At 34.0% G+C, this 19,779-nt stretch overlaps 1 protein-coding gene across 1 annotated transcript; it reads right to left on the bottom strand.

Annotated features, from left to right (window-relative positions):
* Positions 1-9,590: 9,590 nt before the first annotated feature.
* On the bottom strand, positions 9,591-14,606 carry LOC120351154. The gene is made up of 2 exons (XM_039427379.1): positions 13,712-14,606; positions 9,591-13,127 (listed from the first exon to the last, which is right to left on the bottom strand). The coding sequence occupies exons 1-2, from the start codon at positions 14,040-14,042 to the stop codon at positions 13,123-13,125; spliced, it is 336 nt and encodes a 111-aa protein (XP_039283313.1). The 5' UTR covers positions 14,043-14,606; the 3' UTR covers positions 9,591-13,122.
* Positions 14,607-19,779: the final 5,173 nt, after the last annotated feature.

Raw genomic sequence — 19,779 nt, 5'->3', positions numbered from 1 at the left:
TAATTGGAATAGCACTTTTTGTTTTAATAATTACCCCCACTGAACGTAGAAAAAATGAAAAAACGAGCTCGTTTGGTTTGACTTATCACTCACTGACTGAAGTTCTAGATGTTCTCGTGGATTGAATTAATTATTTCCAATAATTAATTGGGTAGGCTCCTTTTCGTCACTGCTGGGCTAACGCGTGATCCAGATTTTTATAAGTTTCTTTCGAATTAAAGCTATTTTTATGGGAATCTTTACAATTACGAACTCCTTGACAGCACTGAGTTCACAAATAATTAACATTCAACAAACATACATTACATTTAAAAAAGGGTTTGGCTTAATAGTTCATTAAAATTTTTAAAAGGAAGAAGAAAAAACCCTAAACTCCATGTGCATCCTCTCGGGTCAGGATCTTAAGCCAGAAGAAGGAGGTTTTCAGAAAAATTTGCCTCTTCCTAGAATAATTCTGTAAGCTACTCTCTGATTGGCCTTCAATTTAATAGACTCAATACAATTGGTTGCCTTGGGAATCAGGGCTTCCTCGGCTTTATAATAGAAAAAATTAAATAAAAGAAGTTTTCATACAAATATATGGAGTGTTTATCTTAAATTGAATTCATAAATAAATCGTAACATACGATTTTAATAGATAATACATTTAGTTTTTATATGAGTTTTGTATACTCTTGATTTATCATGCTTTTTTGGATTATAATAAATATTTATACAGAAATAATAGTTGTTTGTAATTCTACACATCGACGTCCTTTAGTATACATAATATATCCTTTATGAGTGAATTTTATATGATTCAACCGGTCATATGGGTTGATCGAATAATCAGCTGATTCGTTCAGTATTGGTTCTCATAATTATCGATTTATCCAAGATCGACTAATTCTTTTCAAAATGTAAACAAGTAACTCTAACCTCAATGTTCATGCATTTTATTTTTTTTTTTTATAATCCGCCAATAATAAGTATGCCGCTTTATAATTTTTTGATCTTACCAATGGGTTCTCATAATTATTAAATCACAATAATACATGTTTTCTTATCGTTGTTGATAATGCTATTACTCCTAATCGCTAATAATACTTGCTTTGAGTTGATTTACTCTTTGGGTAGGTCTAACCTTCTTTCCAATTTTATAGTTCTATTACATTTCATTGGCTCATTTAAAAATATTTGGTGGTTTCAAATTACCACGTGACAGCATGTGGAAGAAGAATCTGTTACACTGGTAAACATGTTTATAATTTGCTCATAACCGTAAAAACTCAATATATCAAGATAGCCATCAACTTTATAATCATTATTGTCATTATTTAAGTACAGCGCTGAAACTTATTAAACACCGCTCAAAGTTGAAGCCATGCCAGCGATAGAGACATAAAATATTAAATTGGTAGTTAGAAAAGCTACATCGCAGAGTTATCAAATCCGCACCCTCGATGTAACCATCTACACTTTCACATACAAAATCAGACAATTCAATTGAGTAGTAAGCTATTATACCAGTAGCAAGAGTAAAATTGGAAATACTGGGAATTTGCTCATAACCATCGATGTAGAATTGAGATGCCTCATCACTTGAGTTCAACCATTCCTCGGACAATATCAGAACTGCAGGCCTGCGACTCCAACTACTGATATAAGTTAACAAGCTATCAAAATTACCTCTAATTCCTTGTATATTCTGATGAAATACGGTCAAATTGAAGCCACCCGAAATATGAGAGTCATTTACTTCGTCAACAGACTTTAGTAATGTACCATTATTATTTTATTCTTCCATTCAGAAATGAAAAAATTAATACATTATTTAATATGCACATAATACATGATATGATTGGAATATTACGAAAGATTTAAAGAATCACACATCCACATACACACACACACACAAGATCATAATGTATTCTCATCATGAAAGGAAACAACGTACATTTTGAGCTCCCTAGCTATAATATTTATAATAAGTACTTGAAGGAAAGAAAATTGTTCCATAATTTGCATCTACAGCTACGTAAGACTCACGCGCCCAATCAACAAAAAAAAGAACACAGAAAATGTTGAATAGAAAATGATTAAATAAATGTAGGATGGGAAGTGAGCCAATCAATACTGTGAGTATTCATATTATTCAAAATATATCATGATATCAGAAATTGAAACATGGTTACTTTAGATTGAGGTAAACATGTGTAAGCTATAAAATGCTATTATCTGTTATTATTATATGTACAGCTCATCAAAATATATAATATCACAACACCAGTACTAGCAACAGATAGGGCATAAGTGGAAGAATACAATACACCGCACTTAAACAAAAAAGTATCTCGTCCATTTTAGAAATATTATTATCGGGAATCAAATTAAAAATTAATTTATTACTCCTATTAGAACATGGAAATAGAAATAGTTGCTAGTAAACTGTAAAAGAAATAGAAGCCCACGGTACAACAGATTTTTTCCACTAAAAACCCTGATCATCAAAGACTAGTTTATGATTTTTGTTCAAATTTCTTCATATTTTTTTCCAAATATGCCTGACTATTTATCACATGCACTTGATCATCACTGTCTTTCCTAACCAATATTTTCCAGTTTCTTAGCCAGACATACTTTACATTGTGAGTCTTTTTCAACAAACGAGCATTCTTAAATAGAAGTCTATTCTCCTTGGTGAGCGAGGGATTGATGTAAACAATATTCTCCGAATTGAAACCCAAATCACGAGCTCTAAGACCCTTTTGCTTCTTGAGCATCGTCGCACAAATTTAATCACAATGCCACTGTCCGATGTCGTGGATTAATTCGTAAGGGATGCATAATATCAATTAGTTCAAGTGAGAAATCGAATTTGATAACAGAAAACAGTTTTTTAACAATAACGGAAGTATCATCATCCTTATGAACCGGTATACCAGTAATTTCAACAGTATTTCTTCTGAGATAATGCTGAGTGTCATTGAGTTCTACCCTTAGTTTGCTAACATCACACTTGAGTTTTAAATTTCCCGAGTTTAATTTTTCTAAGAGTTCAGAGTGGTTTGATAATTTCTTATCATGTTTATTCAAATCCTCTCTAAAGTCCTTTAGTTAATTTTGAATATCCTCAATGGATGTTATGCTTTGTTTCTGTTCAAGTTTCGTAGCCATGACCTCATTAAAAATTAATTCCAACTTTCCATCTGTAGAAAGGGAGGCGAAATCGAGTTGACCACATTTATCAACATTCTTATCGTCGGACGATGGTAGACGACTATTTGAACGAGTTGGCCTATTCATTGTAGATAACACAACTTTGATACTCAACCTTTCACAAAAATCTGAACAAACACCTTTATTTTTTGTAAAAAATGCTGTTTTCGCAGACTATTTGTCACTTTTTAATGAAACACACCCGATCAAACTATCAAAAGCAACCCTATTCACACACTTGTAAAATACTGCAGCAAACTATCACTAAAATCCTTCATAAATTACGTTCTTTTACGGAGCTTTCAAACCACGTCTATCTCTTCATTTGCGATAACTGAACTTCTTATGTTGAAGTGATTTTTAATGATGCGCCCATCAACCCTGGGAATAAATTAATACGGACAGCTAAACAATAGTGATCTTTGTCATGAATAGACTAATTTCAATTTTTTGATGAAGATCCAGTATTTTTCGAACTTCCCAGAGTTTTTGGTTCAAGGACGGTGTATCAAATCTCTAGAAGTGAGGGTTCAATGGTACAGACAACTTGAAATATCACCCCTCACCCCTCCATTCTCCACCACCCCTTAGGATCCAATCATCTCTTATAACCCGTGGAACACTCGATCTATGACTCATCTGACGGGTTTGGTAGATGCTTGTTTTAGTCGGACGGCTCACTCACTTGCCAAGGGCATTCAGGGACAGGGACAGTCCACAATGTGCAAGTAATGCAATTCAATTCTCCTGGAAGTGAGGATTCCAATATTCACGTTTAATTCATTTTTGATTGTGATTTTTTTTATTTTGATTTCTTCATTGGTATGTATATTTTTTTGAATTGAATAGAAATTGATTGATTGAATTAAGTACAGCTTATTCAGCCATTTTCCTCACCATATGAGAGTTTTCATTTTGATTGAATTAAGTAAAGCTTATTCAGCTATTTTCCTCACCAAATGAAAGTTTTCATTTCCCTCACCAATGTAGATGAATATGTTCACGTATCGATAATCATACAATTTTGTTCCGATTGAAATGAAAGAAAGTCGTGTCTACCAGTTTGTGTCCAACAGTTCATGACCCATGATTGTTTCGAAAAATAAGAGAAATAACAAACAAATATAATTATTCAAAGTGCATAATATTGTATAAGAATCTGAATTATTTTGAATGTGTCTGTTTAAAGTTTCCTTAAAAGTATCGTTTATGTTTTCAAATACAATTTTTCGAAATTCGCATATCAGAAACACTAAGAATAATGATCTCGTGACTTCATTCATATTACTGACAATGGAATAAGTTGAGCCTATCATTCAAAACACATTCAATGATATTGACTGTGAATAATCTCTTTGTAAGAATTCACAATAATTCATAAAAATAACAAATCGAGTAATAATTTTGTTCGAGCAAAGCAATCGAAGTATGACATAGAAAGGAAAGATTAGGATGAATGACGTTGTAGTTGACGGCTAGCCAGTGTAAGTTGGGAGTGGTATTGCTATATAATGGAGTGCAATTTGGCAGAAGGAAGAGTGTATGAGAGAATTATTTAACTGCAAATTATTTAACGGCTACTGGTGTTTAATGTAACAGTTACTGTATAAATACTCTCAACATTAACCATAGAATAAAACAATCTTTAAGAATAAGTTTTCTCTGGCCTCAACCCTCAGTAAGTGATAAGTACTGTATAAAAAGTTATGTTAGTTCTCTGCAAAGCTTCAGTCGAGAGGAAAGTGACTATCGCAGCGCTCAAAATGTTCTCGATCCCATTTGGGAGTCATCGCTCTCACGCACGCTAATGCCCGAGAATCCCCAAAACATAACAAAAGCCCACGCCACCGGGAGATGGCACTAGTGACGTTTAATCACGTGAAATTAGCGGGAACAATTAAAATAGACGCACACAAGTACACACAAATATTGAGTTGTAATTAGGTAGAATTGTTTATCCGCTAGGAGTGATAATAGGGAGGGCGTAATGCGACTAGGCTGATGATGATGGAGGGGGAAAGAGTTGGTTTAGTTGCTGATGAATGGCAAACGATCGATGAAGGGCTAAAGTTGGAGATATTAGAAAGAGGAGAGAAAGTGTAATGAGAAGGTGGGGAATGAGAAGAAGGTAGAGGAGGTGAAAAAAGAATAGATGGTTGACAAGGAGGAGGAGTAGGAATACAGAATGTCGAAAAATAAGTTGAATTTTAAGTAGGGGCAAGGAAAGAGAGCAACAGAAAGGGGGAGAAATGGATGGCGAAGACGTGTATTGGAATGAAGAAGACGGACAGCGAATAAGAGAAAGACGAACTACTAGGAATAAAGGATGGAAGGATCAGAACAAGAAGAGGGTGATTAGGGGGAGACGTGATGGCGATCAGGTGGAGGAGAAGATGGATGAGAGGATATGAATTCAACTCTCATTTGTTAATAATTTAAGTGTTTATTGATTATGTTTAGCCTACAATTTATTGCAGGTAGATAGATTAATCATCTTCTACTAACATCTAGGACTTGATAAATCGGATTTATTTCATCAGTACAATGAAAATAGCAACAGTAGAATAGTACTATTCAAAATAAAGAAAAGAGTGAGGACTGAGAACAGACAAGATAATTATTTGTATTGTATGGAATGTTATGGAATTAGATGGGAAAATAGGGTGCAGTTTTCTGTGTACGATTATTGTTTTCCCCAGACGAACACGCTTTTGGCCTCAGGTCATCTGGTCGTTATGGCAACGCAGCGTTTCCTGTTTTAAAATGAGGCCTATCAAAGTGGAGCGACAGACAGTTTGCTGCAATATTTAGCGGCAAGCGGCAGAAATCAGCAGCTGAGCAACAAAATGACGTCCCGCAAATTGAGTTCGGCTTCGATGGAAACGAGACTGATTAATTCGTGTTTGTAATGTAATGTTCTGTAATTGAAAAATGGACCTAAATAATAGTTCTAAAGTGATGGTATCGTTGGTTACAAGATAAATAATTGTTTTTGTTTTTGTTGTTGAAGCTGAGCATATCAATAATTACACTTTGAAATAAAGGCCAGCGGGTGGTGCATATGCTGAAATACTCGTATTTAGTGTATTTCTTCTCGAAGATCTAGACATGTTCAGAATGGCTACTGTTTATTGGAACAGTTTATCAATATAAAGAAATGTGTCAATTTTCTCTATTCATATCAAACTATCGAGAATATCGATAAATTGGTTATTCTAAGCTATTACTATCTATTTATTGATAGTAACTATAAATCATATAAAATCGTGTATGTTCTTCTAGGGAGACTACTTGGATGTCTTATTATTTGTAACGATATTGAACGGAGAAAAAACTGTTTTAAAATTCAACTGGATAAATAATTAATTGATAGAAATGAATTCTAAAATGGAATGAAAAGAAAAGTGAATAAATACTAAATGGAGAAGAGTCTACATTGGTGTAGTATACTTTATGGGTACTAACCCCTTACTAAGTTAATCTATGTGCCTTAGACCTGCTAGCCTGTATGTTTTGTTTTCCAGAACTACTATATGTCGAAGTCAACACTATCCCACACAGGTGAATTACTTACGAATTGCTAACTGTATATGAACTACAATCTTGTTGAACATTAATGAACATAATTGTTCATTAATTCCTATTCATCATTTCGGTAGGAGGTTGGAACTGGGAATAAATTAATCGATTACAGTGAGGCGAAAGACTTCTAAGGAGAACGCAATGAAACGTAGCTTATCTAGCAATAGCTGAGAGTAACGTTCATACGTACCTACTTAATGTTAGTATCTTTGAATTTAGAGTCGTCCAAATCAATTTTTATACTTCCCAATTTAGTATTCAGAATGCCACTAATAGTTCAATTCTGTCCACTCCAGATACTAAAGATGTCAAAGAGCCCCTAAAACTGGTAGCAAAGAATTTTAGATAATTAGGTTCCATTATATTCCGGCAATAAAAGTTCCATCTTATAAAAAAAACATCAACTGATGATAACATCCGTTGTGGAAGAGGAGCATGCCTTTTGTTGCGAGGAGAAGAATGAGAGGATAAAATTTATAGATAAGTACAACGAAAAAAGAGATGAGATATGGAGAAGATGCAACAAAACAGGGATTAATGAAATTAGGAAATAATCAGAACAGGAATTAATCAGATGGTCAAGCTGGTAACGGGAGGAATAAAGGTTATGAGACAGAAAAAGAGAAGGAGTAAAACATCATTGGATATGGATTGAATACAGCCAGTGTAGAGTTTTGGGGTGGGGGGCTGTGGGGTGGCTCTCAAGATGCAAGAGAATAATATATTCCATGACATTGAAATAATAGAGATGATGGGAGAACAAAATAATATTGAAAGACAGGGAAAAACAAAAATCTATCATAACTGAAATATTATTAACAATCTGTTATACATATATTATGATAGTTACAGTTATGATATATCTATAAATATATAATGATTTGAAGGATAGAGGATTGAGAAGATTCTAAAACAAAAATACTGAATCTATAATAGTGGAAAAGTGAATTCTTATGGCTTTTGTTGGTGGGAGAACCTTGCGGGAAGGTCCCACCTCGCCTGAATATATCATTTAAGCCGTCAATAGGCCTTACGACTGTCATACTTCAGCCGGGACCGACTAAATAACGTGCCCATCCGATGACACGGAAGTGTTCTGGTTAAAAAACTTTACTAACTATAATAGTACTTAAGAATGCTCATAGATTAACGACACTCTCAGTTTTCCAATATCGTTAACAATACTGATAGAATATTGTTAATACTCAACCTGATAAAGAATGTTTTCATTCCATTATAAATTGTACTACTGTATAACTAGATGTAGCTAGTTACTCTATGGCGTAATGAACAAAATGGGAAATAGAAGTGGGAATAAAGACTAAAGATTAAAGGATCGATTGAAGTGATTATATTGAGAGAGATGGACGAAAAAATAAATGAAATAGAGCAGAATAGAGTAAGTGAAAAGAATAATAAGGAGAAAGAGCTATCAGCTGTTGGATTTGGGAATTGAAAGGACGTCGGTAGCGAAATAAATTATAAATAACAGGAAGAAACAAGAATAAAGAAAGAAAGAACATTAAGAGGGGCCATTTCGATCGTTCCAGAGCTGAACAACAAATATTTGGCAAATGATCTGTTTGCATTTTAAAGCCGCATCCTGTCCAACCAGTTTCCCTCTTCCCTCTTTCTCACTCGTCCATCATTCATCTCCATTCATCCTTTCGAAACGAGAAGGCAAAGAGGATTATTAGCACCTATAATAAGGGTCCACTAATGGCGTGTTTTAATATCACCTTGTTAATGGGATCACGATAGAAAAGAATTCTAAAACTGGAGTCATGTGGTGGACGAATTCAAATAGAGAATGACGAAATATGAGGTGGTTAGTGTAATGATGAGTGGGTAAAAGTAAGATGATGGAAGAGGGGAGAAGACGAATTTGATAAGAAGAGAATATTACTAACGAAATTCCAAGTTGAATTTGAAAGTTCCATAAATGAAAAAAGGAATCAGTAGCAAAGGCTGGAATTGAAAATGACATTACTAGCCGAAACATGTCGTGACGAAATAATTTTAAAAGGTTACTCATATTTATATTTTAATTTATGAAAAGAAAAGGAATTGGGAAATCAATAAAAAAATGGATAAATGCTGTGGTAAGAACAGAGGAAGGAATATATTAAATTAGAGCTCTTTATTTATGTATGTTACAATATTCACTGGCTCATACACTAATTTACATTAAATGACGGTTTTGCTAATTATTCAATGAATTTTACAAAGTATCAGAACAATGAGAATAAAGAGTGAATGCAAGTAGAACAACGATAATATAATATTGTGATGTAACTTCAAAAATCGGCGGTGTATCAACGAATAAAATGGTCGTTTCTCCGAAAAGGATATAAAATAATATCCTTTCCATCAAAACACAGCCAGGAGTTTTCTCACAGGAGATTGATTGAGTTCTTTATTTATGTAGATTACAATATACTGGCTTATACACTTATATACAATAGCTTACAATACATCAAAATTATAGATGAATTTACATAATATAGACTAAGAAAATAATTATTGAACTGTATATGATATGAAAAAGTAATTTGTAATATAATAACTATAGATATTATATTGTTATGCATCTACATAAAATTGGCGGGGCTTTGGACATATCAATGTCCATTCTTCGGAAAGAATATTAAAAATATCGTCCTTACTAACTCTCTACCAAAACGTTAATTTAATTAATTAAACTAAGGATTTATTTATTAATGGAAATATTGTAAAAGTTTTAATTAATATAAATATTTAAGAGAAAAAAAAACAGAAAATTTGATAGAGTAAAATAATTATATAGGTAGTGTGATGAATCTTTTAAATAGATCTCATGAGAAGAGAGAAAAATTGTGATTACCTTTTAAAATGAAAGAATTTGCTAAAGGAATAGTTAGCGACCGAGCGATAAAGCTTACTTATCAGTAACTGTATATTAGATAAGAGTACCGTTCTGTACCGAATATTTTCTAGAAAATTATTCAATAAAATTATAATTATTCTGCAAATAAAGCACGAATTATTTATGAATTGCTCATTGATTTTGAGGTTACACTTTGTTTACTATCGATCAGATGTTTTAAAACAGTTCGAACGCAGCTGACTGATTCAAAGTATTGTCAAATGTCATGCCGGTTTTCATGCAAGGTATAATATCATTCCTAAAAATTATAAAACTATCAATAAAGGACCAAGAATTTCGAATAAAAAAATAAAATGTATGTATTATCGTTGAAATTATTTATTACTTAAGAAATTATATTATATGTCAAGTCTTATTGTAACTAACTAGGTCATAGCATGAAATTATATTATTGGTAAAACTGCAGAAATAAATTATAACAGTCTCAGACATAATAAAAATTGTATAAGATTATTAATTTATTAATGGTTACTTCAACTGAACCACATGATAATTAAATCTCTTTGGCAAGCCTAAGCCAATCATAGTGCATAAAAATAGCACCAAAAAGGTGATCGTTTGAAAGCAACACATGTTAATCTACTATCAGACAACAAACCTGCCTTATTATATACGCTAGCACATGTACATTGTATGAGAGGAACTATGTCTAGAAGATTAAGCAGTTTTAAGAATCACATAAATTGAATTATTATTGTAATTAAAGGAATTATATTCTACTGCCTGCCACTGACGTCACGTCTACGTCACAATCGTTCTACCAATGGCAAATTTTCATGCAAATTATTACATCGAGATTCTCAGAAGAAAGGTCTAGCCAAGAAGCTGAGAGAAAAAGACAGCACTTCCCTTTTGAAATCCTCACCGTTCAGATCTCTTTATAGTTACCAAGACCTATTCGTAAAAAATTCTTGTTTGATTTTATATGTTTTATTTGTGAGCCAATATTTTAGGCCAATATATCTGTTATTTGTAAATTTATTTCCATCAATTGATAAATTGAAGAGTTTAAAGTTAAATCATCCCTTAATTAATTTGGTGAAGGAAATATTAAATTAAAATTCCCCACGTGCTGAAACCGAAGCCTGGACCCGCTGCCGATCAAACGATTTTTGATCCAAAGAAGAAAACCACGACCACCAAGGAATTTCACGTGAGTTATAAGTTTAAAGGGGCCCCAATCTACGCTTCGAAAATATTTCAGTGCAGAAAAACATAAAATTTTCTTCGTTAAATTATTGGCCACGCCGACAAGCGCTTTAGCATTTAAGAGCCTAGAATTTATTCATGTAGAATTTCTAAGAACTTGTAGTTGATTAGCTATCCTCCGCTGCCAGAACCACGACCTTGAACCTTTTTAAAAATATTTTTTTATAATTCATTTTTCACTATTTTTTCAAAACTGTTAAACTTTATCAATTGTAAAATTCTGTCGAATCACGCATGGTATCATGCAAGCACAAGAACATTTTTAACTCTTTTTGTCAATGCTAAATTATTATCGATCTGTAAATCAAATTCCGAATCTGCACTGTATGATCATATATTTTATTATAATATATTCCAGTTTTGTTAATTCGTTTTCTGAGTTCGATTATTTCTTAAGCCTGTCAATTATTGTGTCTGATACGTTCTATATCATCAAGAACCGATCGAATACGATCATTGGAATAATTGAATTAAGCTGGATATTGGAACAGGTCTAAGTGGATGTAGCGAGTGGGGTCAGATCGAGATATTTATTCTTTATCCTTACCTGCTCATATATCAGCTTTTATCTGTTACCAACCTCGATTTAGGAGCGAACACATCAATTGTACAGCAGATGCAGCCAGAGATCATATAAATTCCTACAATAGAGCTTAAAACCCGACAAGACTCTGTTCTCGAAGTATATTCTGAACGATATTTGGTCCAAATACCGTATTTTAATCCTTCAGAACTTATTAGAGACGCAGTCCCGTAAATTATCTACATTGGGATTTTTGCTCGACCTGTATGATTTTGTATGCTCATTCTTCACAGGTAATAATTTTAAGGTATCCGTATTCAGTGTTTAGCGTCGCTACACTACTTATAAAAATTTCATCATTATACAATCTGTCATTAGAAGAATCAAGGGTGAGCGAGCGTTTAGGCCTCCCGCGATTCCGACAATTGTATTGAATCTTGTAGTGAATCAATCAGTCTGGTGTACACTCAGCGTCCACACACGCAATTACAAAATTTATAGCCCCTACACCATTGATTCAGTACAAGATTCTCCCTACATGTGTGAAGCCGTTAAAAAAAACGCACTACATGATTTGCCGGCCCAACGTGAGGCATTTAAATACAGCATTACATGATTATACATATGTGAGGCGAGTAAAATACCGCTTTACATGATTTGGCGCCCAACAGTGATAGGCATTGAAGAGGTGGATAATCGACTACGAGGATTATTTAATTGCTCAGTATACTATAGCGCTGACAACGGGAAAATTTTTTGAAAAATTCATGGTTGTGAATTTCTTCAAATTTAATATTAACTGTTCACTGTTGTATAAAATAACAAGTCGTACCATACCCAATTTTTTTAACAGAAAAGAAATTTATTGATTGATGAATTTTTAGAGAAAAAATCGAACTCAGAATTTTATCACGGTGTTATGTTATTCGAGAATTGGTCATACTATAAGTCATAGGTATAAGAAATACCATAAGAGAAGTCATACTATTTAAGAGTATTAGGTCTATACTGAAACAATTTATAAAAAATTTATGGAAAAGAGGATTGAAGTCATTTATATTTTTTAAAATTTTTTAAAGCATAAAGAGGGAAGTAAAATTAAATCACGGATATATTGCGGAATAATTCAAGCAGAGCATCACTGCTTTTATATAAAATTTTGCGAAGAATACTAGCCCTATATAGAATTGCGGCGAGAACTTATAAGAGTAAAATATTTATAATAATAATAAGAGTAATAAATTATAAGAGACGTACCTGCGTTACCGCATAATTATCCATTGTGTATCCTTTATGTTAACATCGTTTTATGTCAACGATATTGCTAATTTGATTCACTTCATCACTGAACACATTATTGAATCACACTTTTGTATTTTTTCATTGAACGAATTTTTTACACTATCTCAACTTTTGATCATCATTCATTTGTAATCTTTCACATAACCTCACATATTCGCGGACGTTTCACTGCACTCGCATCATTGTATCATCCAATAAATTATGGAAGAACCACACCGCATCCTGGAGGCCACATCAGCGATTTCAGAGACGGAGGAGTTCGCGTGGGAGAAACGCCCATGTACCACTGTTCCAGAGGTCCGGACGCCCGCATCTCATATCATAGAACAATTGCCGCCGACTGAGGACCACAACCCCACCCTTCCTGTGCTAGAGATGAGCATCATCCTGGAAGCATTAAACAATGCATATGAAGGAAACACACAAGCAATTGACGAACTAATTGAAGAAGCCCGACAGATGCAGAAAACAGGTAAACGAGGTTCTAAAAAACTGGAACAAAGATGGAAGGAAGCAGTAGAGAAAAGAAGGATGTTAACACAGCAAAGTGAAGAGAAGCGTCATGCAAAGGAAATCAGTATTGGACCAGAGACTGAGCCCACGCACGCGGAAATAAACATACTCGAAAAGGAGGTTAAGGTCAAACAAGCAATAGAAGAAATAATTAAAGAAAACAAACAAGCAAAAGAAGAGATAATTAAAGAAAACAAAAAAGCAAATGAAGAATTAAAGAAGGAAATCCAACAGTGGAGGAAAACAAGTGAACAAGGTTTTGAGAAACTGGATCAACAGTTGAAGGAAGCAGCGGAAAGAAGCAGGATGTTAGGACGGCAAATCGAGGAGAAACGTCAGACAATTAAAATCAATATTGGACAAGTGATCGAGCCCATGCATGCGAAAGCGGACATACTCGAAGGAGAGGTCATAAAACAGGCAAGTGAACATGACACGTGTATGGAGGACCAACCTACCAAGAATGTCAAGACTGAGGTCGCACCGCACCCCGCAGAACGCCGAGAGGAGCCGGACGACACCACCCGCCAAGCTGAGGACGTCATTCATGGCGTAGAGGGACAGCCCATACCACCGCCCGCAGAATGCCAAGACGAGCCGGACGACATCACCTGCCAAGCTGAGGATGACATCCATCAGGTAGAAGAACAGCCCGCACCACCGCGCGCCGGACGCCAGGAGTCCAAGGACGTTGCCCACCACGTTGAAGAGCAGCCCGGACCGCCGACCGCCCACATCACCGCCCATCCACCGAGGACAGCACCTGCAACGGACAAACCCAATACTCATGAAGATAGTCTACAAAACAATAGAAGTAAAACGGAAACTTACAACAAATCGAAATCACAATTGAAAGTAAAAACCTACAAAACAAAACAACACACAAGCAAAATAGTAGCTCCACGGAGAAGAAGAAGCATTAATAGAATTCATTTACACTGCCGTCATGAAAGACTAAAATTGAATATCAAATTTCTCCCCACTATACAGAAAAGAGAAACAGTGGCAAAAAGGATCTATCTACACCGCTGTCATGTTAGGCTGAAATCCTACATCAAATCTTTTACCAGCATTCAAGAAAAAAGGAAAACAATATTAAGAAGAATCTATTCACACCGCAGTCATGTCCGGTTAAAATTAAGCCGACTGTACACCAGCATGCAGAAAAGAAAAATACTATCAACCAGAATCAACACACATCACCGGCATGTAAGGTTTAAAAAGATCAAACTACATGTCACCGGTCAACAAGGAAAGACAACATTGGCTGAAGAGATCTACCTACTTCGTCGGCACATTCATTTTAAGCCAAGTTTAGTAAAACGGATAGTTGCAAATTGGAATGGAAACTTGGAACAATAGAGAAATCAAATTTAGATGGGGGCTTGAGGAGAAAATAATTTCGAATTAACTGAAAATTACATTTGTGGAATACACCAATTATCAAACTTCTTCATAGTCACAGCCTACCCACCGAGTCATATCTTTGCAGACTAGCATCCTTCTACTGCAGCCTAATCAACATAACCTAGACTTCGCCGCATCTCAGCTAATGAGGAAAATATTATAAATCCACATCAAATGAAGAACTTATTATCAACTTTAATAACAGAAGAAAATAAAACTACAAAACAACTTTAAAAAATTACCAACCTGATCAAGCCATCTGCATCATGTTACAGTCATCACCGAAACAATCGCCTGGTATCATCTGCACAACTGAAAAACAGAAACAAGAATTATATTATCCACAGAAAATAATTAAAAATTAGAAATAACATGAAATTAGTAGTGAATAGGAGGAAAGAAAATAAACAAAGTTTATTTGAAAAAATGTGTAAATCTAACCTCGAAATACAGAATCGACAGAAAAATCTATTCGAAGCCAAAGCCTGTTCGATAATTTTCTTCATCACACCAACCAATGTGTGCGAGATCATAGAGTCAATTTTAATGGAATCGAAGCAATATCGTTATTAATTAATGTAACCTATTATTTAATGTGAAATTATAAGTAAAAAACGAAACCAAAAATATATATTTATGTTAATTTGCACGAAATGTGCATGTTCTATGTCATATAAATGTATTGCTAAAAAGCTAAAAAGAAAATGAAATTCTTACCTTCAAATGTGAAATTTATTATTGTTGCATCAAAGGATCATGAATTGTAATTCAAATTGATAAATATAATCTTGAAAGCATAATATTTGTAACCAGCATTGATAAAAATAAAAAAATCACTTCAAGTGTAACCCTGTTTGTACACAACGTACCAAGCGTAAAAAAGGAATTGCTCGAGTCAAACGGTAGTCAATTGTCAAGTCACCGAAGTTAAATCACACTCTCACCCAATTTATGTAAAAGCCAGAACAAAGAGTCGAAACCTGTAATAACCATGAAAAATGATGAAAATCTATATTTGTTGTAAATACTGTTTGAATCCTAAGAGGATAATATGTTGAATTTTGTATATTTGTTATAGTTATGGGTCTGCTCATAAGCCACCCGTGAATGGAAGTTGTGGAGTTGTTTTAATGAAGGATCCAAAGAGACCTCATTAATTATTGTATTTCGATTGTATCCAATGGAAGGAACAATCAATTAGTTATTTTTTTCGTAGCCAAAAGTGCACGATATATTGTTTTTAGTGTTAAGTGTGGAGTTTTCGTAGAAGTAAGGAGGTGAAATGGTGTATTCATCACAATATCGGATTTTTCAAATAGTCATTGTTTCGACTCGTCTCCCAATTACCTATTTAAAATATCCTGGGGGCTTTTGTGTGATGAATCTTTTAAATAGATCTCATGAGAAGAGAGAAAAATTGTGATTACCTTTTAAAATGAAAGAATTTGCTAAAGGAATAGTTAGCGACCGAGCGATAAAGCTTACTTATCAGTAACTGTATATTAGATAAGAGTACCGTTCTGTACCGAATATTTTCTAGAAAATTATTCAATAAAATTATAATTATTCTGCAAATAAAGCACGAATTATTTATGAATTGCTCATTGATTTTGAGGTTACACTTTGTTTACTATCGATCAGATGTTTTAAAACAGTTCGAACGCAGCTGACTGATTCAAAGTATTGTCAAATGTCATGCCGGTTTTCATGCAAGGTATAATATCATTCCTAAAAATTATAAAACTATCAATAAAGGACCAAGAATTCCGAATAAAAAAATAAAATGTATGTATTATTGTTGAAATTATTTATTACTTAAGAAATTATATTATATGTCAAGTCTTATTGTAACTAACTAGGTCATAGCATGAAATTATATTATTGGTAAAACTGCAGAAATAAATTATAACAGTCTCAGACATAATAAAAATTGTATAAGATTATTAATTTATTAATGGTTACTTCAACTGAACCACATGATAATTAAATCTCTTTGGCAAGCCTAAGCCAATCATAGTGCATAAAAATAGCACCAAAAAGGTGATCGTTTGAAAGCAACACATGTTAATCTACTATCAGACAACAAACCTGCCTTATCATATACGCTAGCACATGTACATTGTATGAGAGGAACTATGTCTAGAAGATTAAGCAGTTTTAAGAATCACATAAATTGAATTATTATTGTAATTAAAGGAATTATATTCTACTGCCTGCCACTGACGTCACGTCTACGTCACAATCGTTCTACCAATGGCAAATTTTCATGCAAATTATTACATCGAGATTCTCAGAAGAAAGGTCTAGCCAAGAAGCTGAGAGAAAAAGACAGCACTTCCCTTTTGAAATCCTCACTGTTCAGATCTCTTTATAGTTACCAAGACCTATTCGTAAAAAATTCTTGTTCGATTTTATATGTTTTATTTGTGAGCCAATATTTTAGGCCAATATATCTGTTATTTGTAAATTTATTTCCATCAATCGATAAATTGAAGAGTTTAAAGTTAAATCATCCCTTAATTAATTTGGTGAAGGAAATATTAAATTAAAATTCCCCACGTGCTGAAACCGAAGCCTGGACCCGCTGCCGATCAAACGATTTTTGATCTAAAGAAGAAAACCACGACCACCAAGGAATTTCACATGAGTTATAAGTTTAAAGGGGCCCCAATCTACGCTTCGAAAATATTTCAGTGCAGAAAAACATAAAATTTTCTTCGTTAAATTATTGGCCATGCCGACAAGCGCTTTAGCATTTAAGAGCCTAGAATTTATTCATGTAGAATTTCTAAGAACTTGTAGTTGATTAGCTATCCTCCGCTGCCAGAACCACGACCCCGAACCTTTTAAAAAATATTTTTTTATAATTCATTTTTCACTATTTTTTCAAAACTGTTAAACTTTATCAATTGTAAAATTCTGTCGAATCATGCATGGTATCATGCAAGCACAAGAACATTTTTAACTCTTTTTGTCAATGCTAAATTATTATCGATCTGTAAATCAAATTCCGAATCTGCACTGTATGATCATATATTTTATTATAATATATTCCAGTTTTGTTAATTCGTTTTCTGAGTTCGATTATTTCTTAAGCCTGTCAATTATTGTGTCTGATACGTTCTATATCATCAAGAACCGATCAAATACGATCATTGGAATAATTGAATTAAGCTGGATATTGGAACAGGTCTAAGTGGATGTAGCGAGTGGGGTCAGATCGAGATATTTATTCTTTATCCTTACCTGCTCATATATCAGCTTTTATCTGTTACCAACCTCGATTTAGGAGCGAACACATCAATTGTACAGCAGATGCAGCCAGAGATCATATAAATTCCTACAATAGAGCTTAAAACCCGACAAGACTCTGTTCTCGAAGTATATTCTGAACGATATTTGGTCCAAATACCGTATTTTAATCCTTCAGAACTTATTAGAGACGCAGTCCCGTAAATTATCTACATTGGGATTTTTGCTCGACCTGTATGATTTTGTATGCTCATTCTTCACAGGTAATAATTTTAAGGTATCCGTATTCAGTGTTTAGCGTCCGCTACACTACTTATAAAAATTTCATCATTATACAATCTGTCATTAGAAGAATCAAGGGTGAGCGAGCGTTTAGGCCTCCCGCGATTCCGACAATTGTATTGAATCTTGTAGTGAATCAATCAGTCTGGTGTACACTCAGCGTCCACACACGCAATTACAAAATTTATAGCCCCTACACCATTGATTCAGTACAAGATTCACCCTACATGTGTGAAGCCGTTAAAAAAAACGCACTACATGATTTGCCGGCCCAACGTGAGGCATTTAAATACAGCATTACATGATTATACATATGTGAGGCGAGTAAAATACCGCTTTACAGTAGATAAGATCAAATTATTGATTAATAAAATGAAGTAGGCTGAAAGTAGATCAGGGTAATCAACTTTAAGTAATAGCAGTAGCAGTGGATAATTAAAATAAAATGAGTTTATATAATATATATATATATATATATATATATATATATATATATAATTCATTCTATAACAGGTTTAAAGGTTTGTATTTGTGGGATGGGTGGGGGATGGTTGTCATGTGATCGTTCTAGGGCCAGACAGTCTCAGTCATTTGTTCCAAAAGATGTTTTTTTAAAGTCAGGATGAAGCTCGCTCGGCTCTCGATGGACCTGATAGAAACAGGAAGTGCATTCCATGCACGACAAGCAGTGACTAAGAAGGATTTTGTGAAAATAGTAGTTCGATGATTGGGTATCCTTAAAGTACTTTCTCCGGTTCTAGTATGTGAAGCATCTATCCTCCTACCTTCAGAGACAAATTTTAAATCATCTTTAAAATAGTTCGGATTACCGTATTTCGAGATATCTCTAAGAAGCTTGACTATTTGAAAAAGCCTTTGATTGGGAAGCTTTAATGTTGAACTAGCAATGTGGGCTGGGGTGATATGATCATGGCGTTGGAGAGAGTAGACGAAACGTAGACAATAATTTTGGCACCACTGTAGTTTATCATTCAGAGTGACTTGCATATTGTTAGGAACAGAATCACAATACATTAAATGTGGGAAGATGAGAGGTTGAACCAATAATAATTTAATGTTTCTAGGGAGAATATCGTGCATTTTCTTTAATGCATGTATGGATGAGAATACCTTTTTACAAGTTTTGTTCACTTGTTCTGACCAGTCAAGAGTATTATTCATATTGATGCCTAAATTTTTAACTGAGCTACAGTAAGGAATGTCATTACTGTCTACACTAATTTTGTGAATCGATTCAAGGTCAATATTGTTTATAAGACGAGAATAACCAATTATAATGGGTTGTGTTTTGATGGGATTAAGCTTGAGGCCATTTTTCTTTGTCCATTCCACTATCGAATTCATATCCTGATTCATTATTCCAACTGTTTCACTAATTTTTGTTATGAGACAGCTTGAATAGATTTGAAGGTCGTCTGCATAAGTATGGAGACTGGAGAATTTGATAATGGAAGAAAGGTCATTAGCATACAAAGTGAAGAGGAGAGGGCCTAAAATTGAACCTTGTGGTACTCCATGCATAATGTTTTTCCAAGTAGACTTTTTGTCACCGACAGATACACAT

This window comes from Nilaparvata lugens, chromosome 4 (genome assembly GCF_014356525.2).
Source record: "Nilaparvata lugens isolate BPH chromosome 4, ASM1435652v1, whole genome shotgun sequence".
In the NCBI taxonomy this organism is placed as follows: domain Eukaryota; kingdom Metazoa; phylum Arthropoda; class Insecta; order Hemiptera; family Delphacidae; genus Nilaparvata; species Nilaparvata lugens.
This window is presented reverse-complemented; position numbering and strand designations above follow the sequence as displayed.

What these genes read in the sequence shown, in the direction of transcription:
- LOC120351154 (XM_039427379.1), bottom strand. Translation starts at nt 14,042, where the DNA reads ATGAGTATTGGGTTTGTCCGTTGCAGGTGCTGTCCTCGGTGGATGGGC.